This window comes from Dipodomys spectabilis, unplaced genomic scaffold (genome assembly GCF_019054845.1).
Source record: "Dipodomys spectabilis isolate Male_0828 unplaced genomic scaffold, ASM1905484v1 ptg000297l, whole genome shotgun sequence".
NCBI classification, from domain to species: Eukaryota; Metazoa; Chordata; class Mammalia; order Rodentia; family Heteromyidae; genus Dipodomys; species Dipodomys spectabilis.
The window spans coordinates 104,703-118,575 of NW_024870974.1; the positions used below are offsets into that span (position 1 = coordinate 104,703).

General features: G+C 41.7%; 1 protein-coding gene across 1 annotated transcript in view; it reads right to left on the reverse strand.

The window, feature by feature from the left end:
- Fam241a (family with sequence similarity 241 member A) overlaps window positions 1–13,413 on the reverse strand; it is a 29,227-nt gene extending 15,814 nt beyond the window's left edge. Inside the window, exon 1 of the mRNA XM_042701842.1 lies at window positions 13,112–13,413. Coding sequence (XP_042557776.1) covers window positions 13,112–13,285 — 174 coding nt within the window. The 5' untranslated portion in view covers window positions 13,286–13,413. The remainder of the gene's footprint in view (window positions 1–13,111) is intronic.
- Between the last annotated feature and the right edge of the window lie 460 nt (window positions 13,414–13,873).

Sequence of the window (13,873 nt, forward strand, 5' to 3'; positions counted from 1 at the left end):
TTTATGAACTTCGAAAGCATCTGTATTAGTTATAACTTTAGCTCTGTAACAGTCTATCATTTTAACTGTGCATCATGGTTTCATACTATAGCACACCTTTTCACTCCTAAATCAAAAGAAAAAAAAAAAGAAGAGATCCTAATTGGAACACCACTGGCATATTAGGCTAGTCATACTTTGTTTTAGAAACCAAGAAAAGGGGGGCTGGGAAGATGGCTCAGTGGTGGAGTGCTTGCCTTGCATGCCTGAGGCCCTGGCTTCAATTCCTCAGCACCACATAAGCAAAAAGAAAAAAGCCAGAAGTGGCGTTGTGGCTCAAGTGGTAGAGCGCTAGCCTTGAGCTGAAGAGCTGAGGGACAGCACCCAGGCCCAGAGTTCAGGCCCTACGGCCAAACCCTCCCCCACCCCCCCCCCAAAAAAAAAAAGAAACCAAGAAAAGGAAGACACTGCAAAACAAAGGTACAAGATAGAATCAGAGACACTGCCTACATAAGGACTGCTCCTAAAAGCACTCAGTATCTCAGTTATGCTGGCATTCTGGTTGTTTAACTGTAATCTGTTGAAAAAGATAAGCAAAGTTGGACTTGTTGGCTCAATCCTAGAAACTTAGAAGGCTAAAATTGTGAGGTCTGTAGTTAGAGGCTAGCCTCAGCAAAACATTAGTGTGACTTCCATCTCAATCAACTAAACTCTGGATGTGGTGGTATGCACTACGTAGGGAAGTATAAATAGGAGTATCACTGTCCAGGCCATCTGGGCAAAAAAGCAAAACTCTATTTGAAAAATAAAAGCAAGATGGACTAGAGTTGTGGCTCAAATGGTAGAGCACTTATTATGCTACAAGTGTAATAATCAACATTTGTGACTTTGTGAACACCTTTCTCCAAAATTTCCTGAAGGGAGTTTTAAATCTGTATATAGGCCAAGAAAGCATAGCTTTAAAGAAGTCTGAAAAAAATGGTTTATATGTTATGTATATATTTTCAATCTTGTAGTGTTAAACATATTGGTATGTCTAATAGAAGTCTGCTTATTAGAAATAAGTTTCCTCTAAAAATTAACTTCTCAGAAGTGGCATTGTGACTCCAGCAGTAGAGCGCTCGCCTTGAGCTGAAGAACACAGACAGCGCCCAAGCCCAGAGTTCAAGCCCCACAACCGACAAAAAAAAAAGGAATAAAAATTATAAATTTCTTACTACAATCTATAATGGAATCTCATTTTATCTCATATCAAATACTCATATAACAGTACTTATGAATCTGATAATTTTTCAAAAAACTAGGAAAGTGTCATTTGTATAGCAATGGTTATAGTTGTTTACTATGTCCTGTACAACAAAAACTATTAGTTTTGGGTACTAATTTCTGTCAAATCTAGTGAGTTATCTAATGTTTTTTGCAGTTCTGAAACAACCACTGTGGTGCAATTGTTATTAAATGAAATGTCTATTACGTTTTCAATCATTTGAACTAAATAGGGAAAAGGTTTAAACAGCTTTTAATTATTTACAGAACTAAAGAATCTGCAGGAATCTAGTCTTATAAAGAAAAGTATGACATTCCTTAAGGAAGAAATTCTTTGAGACACAGTATGTAAATGTCATTAGCTTTGATGAGTTGTTTTAATTTTAGGTGAATGGTGAGGTAGCAAAAACGACTAGAAGTTTTCTGCTTAACATGATAGTCTATAGTTACATTCCAAAGTTATGAGCCTCTCCTGTCAGCATGGTTTGCACCTGCATTTATTCAAGATGTGCAATGCCTTACTTGTGGTAAGCTTGCAGAGACCTGACTGGTAGGTAGACTGACTGACAGCAGCTATCTTTCAGGAAACCACACGTCTTGCTGTGTGTAACCTTCTTCCTCTGTATCAAGTATCTTTGTGACTAAACTCTAGCTCTTGTAAGTCACAATCCTTGATTCATATAATATGGAAGCTTGCAAAATAGGCCTTGTCATCAATTTAATAAACAATAATTGCCCCAAATAAGCAAGGTAAGTGCTGTAGGGTACACGAGGTAAATAATCTATACTTCTAGCCACTAAGCTGCTGAGTATATAAAGAAATATACACAAATTCCATATTTACAATTCCATTTCTCTACCTATGTGTAACCAAATTAAATCATTCTTTTTTATAAAAGATTCATAGTTCTATATTTTAAGCATGATTTCTCAATTCAGGCAATTCTAGTTTTTAGACTTGTATGTCCAAACTGAAAATACAAAATTTCATGTTGTGTATACCCTTATAAATTCAATACGCCCAGTTTCAAACTCATCATTATTTGTCCTGAGTTTGGTTTTCCTCCAGGATCTCCTGCCTCTGGAGTGAAAACACCTGGAGAGCAACTGAGTCTACATCTAACTTTGTATTAAAGGTAGCCTAAAACTTCCTGTTTAGCTCAGTCTGGCCTTGAACTCATTATCTTCCTGCCTCAGCCAGAGTAGGGCACCATGCCTGGCCTTCCTTGCCTAAATTTCTACCAGCGTTTCACAGCAATCTTTTAAGCTCAGTGCATATCACTCTCTTTTCTGTTGATTCCAACAAGAGAATATGTTTCTGTTTTACACACATACAAATTTCTTCCTTTTTGAAGTTAATTTCCATCATGATAAATTTGCCTGGGTAGACACACTGCTTTGGCAAAAGCATTGAGTTCTTAACAGCAGTGTCTTTTTGAAACAAAATTTTGACAGATTCTACATTACCTCACAGATGCCAATGTACTTTTCTGAAGCATTTTCCAGACCAAGTAATCGCTATTCTCTTGGAAACTGTTTTAGGGTGAGCTTGTAGAAAGAAGGGAGTAGGGAATGACAGAATAAACACGTGTAATAATGAACAAGATACTTATAAATAGTGAGAAGAGTTATGAGGAAAATAAAATAGGACATTAGAACAGAGGTAGTGGGATATGAGGTTCTTTTCATAGAAGAGTCAGAGCTGGGATCTCAGAAGAAATAAATGGCAGTTAAACTGATGCTAATGAAGATTTGCCAAGAAATGATAAATTCCATGCAGAGGTCAGGAGCTAGAACTGAGCTGGTTGTTTGGGTGCAGTGATTGAGACTATGATCCCTAAGAAATATATTTTATATTTTAACCCAGCACATAATAAAGGTCCACAAACTGACCCTCCTCCTAGGTGTGATACATTCTGACAACACCTGTCTTGTCCTATCTTATTTGTTTGCAATCCATTACATTGATTTTGTGGCCAAACATTGGCTTAGTGGTTAAGTATGTTTAAATATGGTTTGGATCTCAACAATGAAACTGACCAGCTGTGACTCAGATTAAGAATCTCTAATCTGAAATGGTCAGAACCACATAAATATTTGCTAATTATATAAGGCTTGACCTAATCACAACATTATATATTCTATAATTTATAAATTATTTACCACCAAATTTATCACTTTGTTTTTTATTATTAAATGCAACTATGGCATTCTTTTATACTTATATCTCACCAAACTGTAAAGAACTAATAAAGAAAAAGAAAGCATTGAGAGGAAGGATACAAATCAATGAGACTACCAACCAGATTTTCAGTAATATTATATATTAAAGCTTTTATTTTTATCTTTCACTTAAACTTTGACTATTTAAATGCTTTTAAAATCATAGTGCATAGCTGCAAACTACTATCAATCAAACCTGTGAACACTGTAGTGTTAAAGAAAGCAGTGGTGGGCTGAGAAGGTGACTCAGTGGTAGAGTGCTTGCCTTGCATGCATGAGGCCCTGGGGATCGATTCCTCAGCACCACATAAACAAAAAGAAAAAAGCCAGAAGTGGCGCTGTGGCTCAAGTGGTAGAGTGCTAGCCTTGAGCTGAAGAGCTGAGGGACAGTGCCCAGGCCCAGAGTTCAGGCCCCACAACCGGACCCTCAAAAAAAGAAAGCAGTGGTGAGTTAAAAGATAATGAAATTAACAGAAACAAGGGCTTTACTTGACCTCCTGGTAGATGATAGTGGGTCAGAAAGCAGAGAATATGACTGATTTCAGCCACCTTCTTAATTCAAAGTGTGGACTAGACATTTGTGCATTTAGTACTTTTCCTAAAATTTTTGAAAAAAGAACAAAAACAGCCAGGTGCTGGTGGCCACACCTGTAATCCTAGCTACTCAGGAGGCTGAGATCTGAGGATCGCAGTTCAAAGCCAGCTTGGACAGGAAAAGTCTATGAGACTCTTATCTCCAATTAAATACCAGAAAACCTGAAGTGGCTCTGTAGCTCAAGAGATAGAGTGCTAGCCTTGAGCTGAAGAGCTCCAGGACAGTGCCCAGGCCCAGAGTTCAAGCCCTACAACGGACAAAACAAACAAACAAAAACCAAAAAAACATATCTGGTAATACTGCTAACTACTTTGTATGCTGGATGTTTCTAGATGAGTCTATTTTAAATCAACAAAGCCTAACATCAAAAATAGCTTTCTCGTATAATTCTCAATTTACAGTAGTTAAAACTTACCTTCTGCTATTGGTTATTATTTCTTAAAGCTATATAATAAGGGATTCTTAATCAGTCAGGCTTATGAAATCTGCAGTGCACAAGGTGTCATACTAAATTCTCTACCTCTTTACATTGAACATACCAGTAAGATAAGGGGATAAAAAAAGTAACCATTTTCTAAGCAGGGCCCTGGTGGCTCACATCTGTAATCCTAGCTACCCAGGAGGCTGAGATCTGAGGATCTCGGTTGTGGCCAGCCCAGGCAGAAAGTCAGTGAGACTTTTATCTCCAACAAACTATTCAAAAAAGCTGGAAGTGGTGCTGTGCAGCTCAAGTAGAAGAGGCTGAGGGACAGAGTTCAAGCCCTAGAACTGGCAAAAAACAAAAAAACAAAAACTTTTTGATTAACTGAAAGAATGAACAAAATTTCAAACACAGATAATACAAAATTTGCATCAAGGAAATCTAGTAACAACCACAAGTGAGCATTTAATTTTAATAACATTATGTTTAAATTTAATCACACTATGCTTAGCTATTATTAATAATTGTATCCCTTACTTTCCATGAAGTTCAAAACATTTACACCCTGATTTCTTCTAGATCTGAAACTCTGTTGCTGTAAGAAAACAGCAACAAATTGGACTGGTCATTTCCTCTTTCCATGCCAAGGTTAGGCAAATTTGCCAATAATAAGGTACATGAGGGTGGAGAGGAATACTGAATATGAGAAAAATAAATCAGAGAACAGAAAACTGTAGCTTCAATTGCTCAAATGAAACTACTTTTCAAATGTCTTATCAAACACACACACACACACACACACACACACACACACACACACACACACACACGATGAATCAAAGCATAACTGGTAGCTTTTTGAAGACCAGTATTCCCTATGCAAGATAAGACTTAAGGCCAGAGAAGATAGAAGCTGAGGCTTAAGAGGTGCAAATAAATAATACAGTTTCTACTTATGTAGATTGCTATCATGGTACGTTAATTAGAGGAAAACGTGAGAAGAGAGAAGGTAAAGAAGAAATAAGGAGCTAATATTTAGCGAGAGCCTACTATCTGCTAGGCATCTTCTATACAAAGACCGGCACATTACCATTCCTATTACAAATGAGGAAACTGAGTCTCTGAGGGATTAAAGTAATCAGGATCAGGCTAATAAAGTAGTAAAGCCAGGATTTAAACAGTTATACTGCCACAACACCTTCATTTTTCATAATGTTCACCTACAAAGAGGAAGATGTAGGAGAAGAGAAAGTAAAAAAAAAAAAAAAGATGAAGAAGAAGGTGGCAGATGATTAGGGAAGAAACACAATTGGAAAGTGAGCCTGAATATGAATAGAAAGGAGAAGGGTGGTAGGAAAGAAGCAGAAAAGGAATTTAAGGATGAGCAAATTAAGTAAGTTGCACAGGAATGAAACACAAAGAAAAGGAATACTATCCATTTGAAATGCAGATTCTAAATAATTTTGATCACCTTTTGGACAACCTAAAACAATTTAATCATTATGTGTTTTGTTGTTGTTGTTGTTTTCTGTGTGCTGATCCTAAGGCTTAACTCAGGGCCTTTGTCACTGACCTGATCTTTTTGCTCAAGACTACCTTACTACCATTTCAGCCACAGCTTCGCTTTCAGCTTTCTTGGTAGGTAATTGGAGATAAAAGTCTCACAGTCTTTCCTGCCTGAGGCGGCTCTAAACTTCTACACTCAGAACTCAGTCTCACAAGTACCAAGGATTAAAGATGTGTGCCAACAGCACTAGAATAAGATAAAGTTATTCATTACTCTTAGGCAGGTAACAAGTTGTACCTATGTCTTTGGTTAACAGTACTCCAGCTTAAAAAAAATTATTTCAGCCGGGCACCGTGGTTCACGTCTGTAATCCTAGCTACTCAGGCAGCTCAGAGCCGAGGATCAAGGTTCAAAGCCAGCCTGGGCAGGAAAGGCCATGAGACTCTTATCTCCAATAAACCACCAGAAAACTAGAAGTGGGGCTGTGGCTCAAGTGGTAGAGGGCTAGCCTTGAGCTGAAGAGCTCAGGGACATTGCCCAGGCCCAGAGTTCTGGTCCCACGACCAACCAACAAACAAAATTACTCCATTTATTTCCCATTCTCTCTGTGATTTCAGTAAATATATCTCAGATCTCAGCCTCTTGAGTAGTAGGATTACAGGCATGAGCCACTAGTGGCCAGTTCCATCATGCTTTTTAGATAGGATTGACGTCATTGACATTTTGGGCTGAGCAATACTTTGCGTAGGGGATTATTTTGTGCATTATGGAATATTTTCTAGTATCCTAGCCCCCTTCCTATTGGATTCCAGTAGTACTCTGCTACTCTGAACAATTAGAAATTACTTTTGTCAGTCTTCTCTGAGGCAAAATTACCCTCAGTTGAGAACTACTGATTTAAAGGTTCTACTTCAGATACTGATAAAAAATGAAAAACAGCAGGGTCAGCTGGTACTAATTAAGTCTTGATCACTTGGTACTAATTAAGTCTTGATCACTTGGTGGGGTGGCTTATATCTTCCAAAGAGTCCAAATACTTCTAAAAATACTTAAATAATGTTCAGATATATCTACTTTTGTTACCATGTTGAAATACAAGTATCATGAATATTGTGGATTGGTTTGCTTATCTGCCTTTCATTCCCCTGCCAAAGTATGGTCTGTGGGCACAGCATAGACATTAGCTGAGAGTCTGGGAGAGATGCAAATTTTCAGCTCTTACCTCAGACCAACTGCATCAAAATATCTATTTAATGAGAAATTAAATTTACAAGCATCCAAGTTAAGGAAGCACTGTTTTGTAATGCCTTCCTCTTGGGGCTCCTTTCTGGGTTTCTAACTGTAAAGGCTGAAAATCTTAAACACTACCTGTGTTGGATTTATTTTCGATTAAGGTTCTGGTTGAAAATTACATCCAACAGTTAACACTTGCATGCTGCTATGTGCCAGGGATGGCTCTAATTGCGCTCTTTGTATAGTGTTAACTCATGTGATCCCTCCAGTAATCTCCCGAGGTTGATATAATGATGACTGCTATTAAGCAGAATGGTGGGAATCATAATCTAATGAAGAAACTGAAGCCCACAGAAGAGGCCTAATTAATTCACCTATAGTTACCCTAAGTGCTAACACAGATTTCTCCACATATTTCCAATGATGATCAAAAAAGACACACAAACTATTTCTTTCTTTCTTTCTTTCCTGCTTTCTTTTCTTTCTTTCTTCTTTTTTTTTTTCTGTCGGTCATGGGGATTGAACTCTGGGCCTGGGTGCTGTCGCTCAGCTCTTCCGTTCAAGGCTAGCACTCTACCACCTTAGGCACATCACCAACTTCTGGCTTTTTCTGTTTACGTGATGCTGAGGAATCAAACCCAGAGACTCATGCATATGAGTCAAGCATTACCACTGAGCCATCTTCCCAGCCCTGTCTTCATCTTTTTTTTTTTTTTTTTGTCGGTCGTGGGGCTTGAACTCTGGGCCTGGGCGCTGTCCCTCAGCTCTTCAGCTCAAGGCGAGCGCTCTACCACTTGAACTACAGCGCCACTTCCGGTTTTCTGGTGGTTTATTGGAGATAAGAGTCTCACGGTCTCTCCTGCCCGGGCTGGCTTTGAACCGCGATCCTCAGATCTCAGCTTCCTGAGTAGCTAGGATTACAGGCATGAGCCACCAGCGCCCGGCTTGTCTTCATCTTTTTTAACTGATCATTTCACGAAAACTCTGATAAACACTGTTATAGAAATTCTTTCACTTATTTCCTTAATTATTCCAGGCATTTCAAACTATAAGACAGAGAGCTGTGGTATTATCATTGAAAGGAAATAAAAGTATCTCATCCAAAGAGTGGAGGATTATATCTTTAGCGTAAGCAAGAGTCGAGACTAAGATAATAGTATTTATTAGTATTAGAATTCAGAAAGGTATAAAGTTAAAAACTAAATATATATTGGGATAGCAAGGTGGCTCAGTGGTAGAGTGCTTGCCTTGCATACATGAGGCCCTGGGTTCGATTCCTCAGCACCACATAAGCAGAAAAAGCTGGAAGTGGCGCTGTGGCTCAAGTGGTAGAGCTCTAGTCTTGAGCTGAAGAGCTGAGGGACAGTGCCCAAGCCCAGAGTTCAGGCCCCACAACTGACCAAAAAACAAACAAAAAACAAACAAAAAAACCCCCCAATAAATATATAAGTCAATAGCTGGAAACTAGCAGCAAGAAAATGTATGGGACAAATGCCTTTCATAGTATCAATAATATAAAAGCTTACTATAGACTTATAAACAAAACTGTTCCCTTATGTCTATATGAAAATATACAAGATTTATAAATTTATAGGATTGTAAAAGAAAGTAGAAAGTGGATTATTCAATGATCAGGAAAAAAAGCACAACAGCCCAAACAGTACATAAAATCATTTCAGCACAACAGCCCAAACAGTACATAAAATCATTTCAAAGAGATATGATATATAGAATAGCAAACAAAACCATAAATGTATTTACACAAAATATAGACATTTATTTAGTTCATTATACTATAATTTCTAGACAAAAATATTTAAGTATGAATATATATGATATATATATAATTTTTACATCCTAACATGGCAGTCTTACTGATAGTGTTCCCTGCTGGCCAGATGACTAATCGGCACTCTCCTCATGCACTTTTTTTTTTTTGTGAAAATACTGTACAGAGGGGTTACAATTACATGGGCAAGATAATGAGTACATTTCTTATCAAGCATTGTTGCCTCCTCCTTTGTTTCCCCTTCCCATCCCTTCCCATCTCCTTCTCCCCACCCAAAGTTGTAAGTTTTTTTGACATAACGACTTGTACATGTCATTGTTGCAATAGGTCCACCTCTATCTCTATTTAAACGATTTGTTTTTGCCCTTCCCCTCCACAAATTATGCCAACATCAAATACAGTGAGAGCAGGGGTTATATCCAAAGCAACAAAGAAATAATCTTATAAATGTGTTAGAAACAATTGCATGAAGGAAAAAACAACCTTTCTTGAGTGAATGAACTTCTTTGTGATGTTTTTAGAGGCTTCAAGGAGTTTGTCTCACTGATCTAGCTCTTCCATGCCTAAGAGTTTGTTTCAAGGCAGAATTGTGAGGATTTACAAGGAAAGATTTTTTTTTCATACAGCATTACTTATGAAAGAAAGATTGAAATGATTTAAAATGTGCACTATTAGGGGAATGAAATATTAGCCACCATATAGATAGATATGCGTGTGTGCGTGTGCATGTGCGCACATACATAATGTGTACATACACATAATGTGTATAGGTATGTGCTGGTTTTAGGGCCTGAATTCAGGGCCTAGGCGCTGTCCCTGAGCTTTTGTGCTCATGGCTAAAGCTTTACCACTTCAGTCACAGCTCCACTTCTGGCTTTTCCGTGATTATTTGGAGATGAAAGTCTCACTGACTTCCATGCTGAGGCTAGCTTTGAAAAACGATACTCAGATCTCAGCCTCCTAAGTAGCCAGGATTAGAGGTCACATGACTTTCATAAATCAGACTCTGAAATCAAGAGTTAACGATGGGAAGTCACCACAGGCACCATGGGACCGGCCCCTGCTTTGGGTGAGGAGGGCCATCTTCAGTCATTCAGGCTGTGAACTGTGCACTCGGCCAGATGCCACTGACATTACAAATACAAAATAAAAGTGTGGAGATGTTTAGTCTTCTAGCTACGCAGAAGGTCACAGACTGGTTTCCATAAAGCCACCCTCACTGTTAAGAACACACTGGGATCATCACTCACGCACACAATTGTCAACACATCTGTGAATAGCTATTTCCGATCCCTTCGGTCCCTTGGATAGCCTCCTTCCTTATTTCTCCTAGGTGCCTACTTTAAACCTTTCTCTAAGGTTTTCTTTGTTGTGATATTTAGTTTTAATCAGACCTCCTTTGCTAATCATCCTACCTGCCAAGATTTAAGTCCTAAGGATAGAGGAAAGTTACTTAGCTTTTACAAAAGTAAGCCGGGTGCCAGTGGCTCACTCCTCTAATCCTAGCTACTCAGGAGGCTGAGATTTAAGGATCATGGTTCAGAGCCAGCCCAGCAGGAAAAGCCACGAAACTCTTATTTCTAATAAGCCACCAGAAAAACCGAAGTGGCGCTGTGGCTCATGTAGTAAAGCACTAGCCTTGAGCTGACAGCGCTCAGGCCAGAGTTCAAGCCCCATGACTGACAAAAAAAAAAAAAAAGGACGTAAGGATAAATGGTAACCAGTACTTTGGTATCAATATCAGATTTCAGTATTGCATGAAATACATTTTGATCTAGTATTTTAATAACAATCAGCCAAAGACAGATGTTAAAAGGATACACTTTGGCAGAAGTCTTCTAAGTTGAGGAAAAAGAATATCTTTCAGTCAGAAATGGAAAGGTAAAACAATGAATGAAGAAAAGGCTGTATATGGAGAAGGTTTTCGCTGGGAAAACAGTTCACAGAAGAAACTTGCTTCTTGTCAAAAAGGGAACTGAAGTAAACAGAAACAGAAAGGCGAGCAATAACAGAAAACGGAGGATCTGATAGGGAGCTGGGGAACACAAGTGAGCTGCCTTTACAACACACCATCTCACCCTGAAGGAGATAAGAAGGCATCTGCTGGCTGCTGACTTCAATTTCCTCTTAATATCCACCAGGCTGCTAAGCCTCTGGAACTCTGAGTGAGCATGGTAAGCAGAAAGGACAGCAGCTAATTAGCTTTGGTCCTGTGTAATTGTTTTCATGGAAAAGTTCACTGTAGCTAGGCAAAAGAGTGCGCGCCAGCAATCCCAGGGCTCATGAGGCTAAGGGAGGAGGATCTCAAGGCCAAACAGGGATACATTGTATGTAAGACCCTATCTCAAAACAAAAAAGTGCTATCAATTACAAGTTGTACAACTTACTCCATTTATAATTTGGAGTCCACACTGTCCCTGCAACAAAAACAAAGTGAACAAAAAAAAAAGAGAGAATAAGACATCACTTCATAAAAACTAAAACGAGTCCTTAGAATATATTTTTCCCTCAAAATATCTTTAAATTGACAAAATTATTCTCACCATTACATGGCAGTACATAGAAATCTTAAACTTCATTTGCAGGCATTAAAATCGCTAGTAAAACAAGGCTTTGTGATATTACCAAGAAACGATTTATCACAAAAGCTTGCTTCTAACATCAGTAGATTGGGTTGGATAATTATTTACTTTTGCTTCTTTTTGGCCTCTTGGTGCTGATGTAAGATGAAATGCGATGTAGGGTGTGATTTTCAATTATTGTGTATGTGAAATCAGAGTAGATAAACCATGAGGTTTAAAATAAAATAAAAATAACACCTTCAAGGGAGTATAGGAAAACGAAATGACATTTCACGAGGGAAGCAGGAGACAGGGAATCTGTTTCCTAGCTTTCTGTTGCATCTATTTTACTTAGACCCTTACCAATTTTGGTTAAGACCAGAGTTTTTGATAAGGTCTATCTACATTACGGTATCGATGAAACTCACGCCAACCTAATACAAGTATCTTACATATGCTTTTACCATTATTTGAAAATTCGCGTGGGAAACTTAAGTTCTGATGCACCTGTCACCCCCAAGGGAGTTCTTGCAGCTGTTTTCTCCACTTCCAGTTGAGCAAGGAAGAGGAAACAACTTTACTGAGTCATGCTGGTAAGTTAACCCAGGAAAACCACCGAGGAAGGGAAACGGGAAGATCTCCTAGCTCTCAGTCAGTTACTCGCTGCAGTTACCATCTCCTCCTATGATCCTCAGAGCGATCACCTCTGCTAAGGCATATTTTGTGTACACTAGATGTTAAAACAAGATAAAGTTATAGTTTCCAAACCTATTTTGTGATGATCCTGGAGTTTGAGAAATGTGACCAAAAAGGAAACGTGGAGAGGAACGGGGTAACGGATACCAATACTGATGATCCCAAAGATCCTTGAGATAAGATCCTTGGGCCTTGGTGTGGATGTGAAAGACTCACTCGGGTCGTGGATGGTTTGGAAGGTCTTATCAGTGTGTTGGTGGGTGAACCCCCAGGTAAATCCAATCTTTTAAACTGCCTGCCTCATCTGATGTCCGTTCACTCCCTTTATTTAATCAGATCGGACGCAGCCCCCCGCAGCCCCCCGGGCACTCTTTCCCCTGGGGACCAACCCAACGCCCCAGTGTTGTTCTTTTCTTCTTCTTCTGGGTTCGGATGACGTTTAGATCCCATCTGTGTGTGGGGGGGGGGAGAGTCCCCGTCCCGGCAGCTCCGGGCGCCGGGCTCCTCCGCGCGCGCCGCCCGCCCGCCCGGCCGGGGAGGCGAGGGCGCCCCGCCGCGCGGGGACTCCAGGTGAGCGCCCGGAAACGCGGGGCGGAGGGCGGGGGGGAGGGTGGGGGACAAGTTACAGGAAAGCGTTTCCAGGTGAGGAAGGCTCCGGGGCAGGGGCCGTTGGCCAGGGCGTTCCCAGCGGGCGCACCTGCCCGGCCGCCCCGTCGGGGACGGCTCAGCCCCGGGACCCCGCGGCCCCGCCCGCCGGCCGCGCCGTCCAACCGCTCCTCGAGCGGCTTCCCGGAACGCCGGGGCCCAGCCGCCTCCCTCCGCCCCCCGGGTCCGCGCTCACCTGCTCGCTGCCCTCCAGCGGCGGCCCGCGCCGCCGCGGGCTCGCCCCGGGCTCCCGCTCCGTCCCCGCCGCCGCCGCCCGCTCCGCCGGCGCCTCGCCGTCCTCGTCGCGGTCCTCGTCGCCGCCGCCGCCGCCGCCGCCGCCGCCCCGCAGCAGCTCCCCGGCCGAGCACATCCTCGCCAACTCCCGCGGCCCGCTGGGCCACACCGCGAGACGCCCGGCAGCCGCCCCAGTCGGAGCGCAGTGCCCGCCGCGGCTGACAGGAGCCTCCGGCGCAGCGCCCCGCCGGCCCCGGCGCGCCAAGTGCGGGAGCCGCCCGGCCACTCCTGTGAGCCGCTCGCCCCGCCTCCGGGGCGGGGCCACTTGGGGCGGGGCCTCGGAAAGGGGCGGGGCCGTGGGGAGTGAGGGGGCGTGGTCGGAGGGGTGGGGCCACCGGGCGGAGACGGCAAGGGGCGGGGCCGGAAGATAAGGGCCAATAAGGGGGGTGTGTGTGTGTGTGTGTGTGTGTGTGTGTGTGTGTGTGTGTCTGTCTGTCTGTCTGTCTGTCTGTCTGTCTGTCTGTCTGTCTGTCTGTCTGTCTGTCTGTCTGTCTGTGGACTGAGGACTGAGAGTTTACGTAATAAAGATTATGCCAAACACTATGGGAGAGAGTATAGGAAAGACTGGGAACTTGAGCGCGATTGTGTTGAGTGTCTGAGAGAATATTAGAACATGCATATGGGAGTCTGTAGTTGTGCACTTGTGAGACACGTGTCTACACAC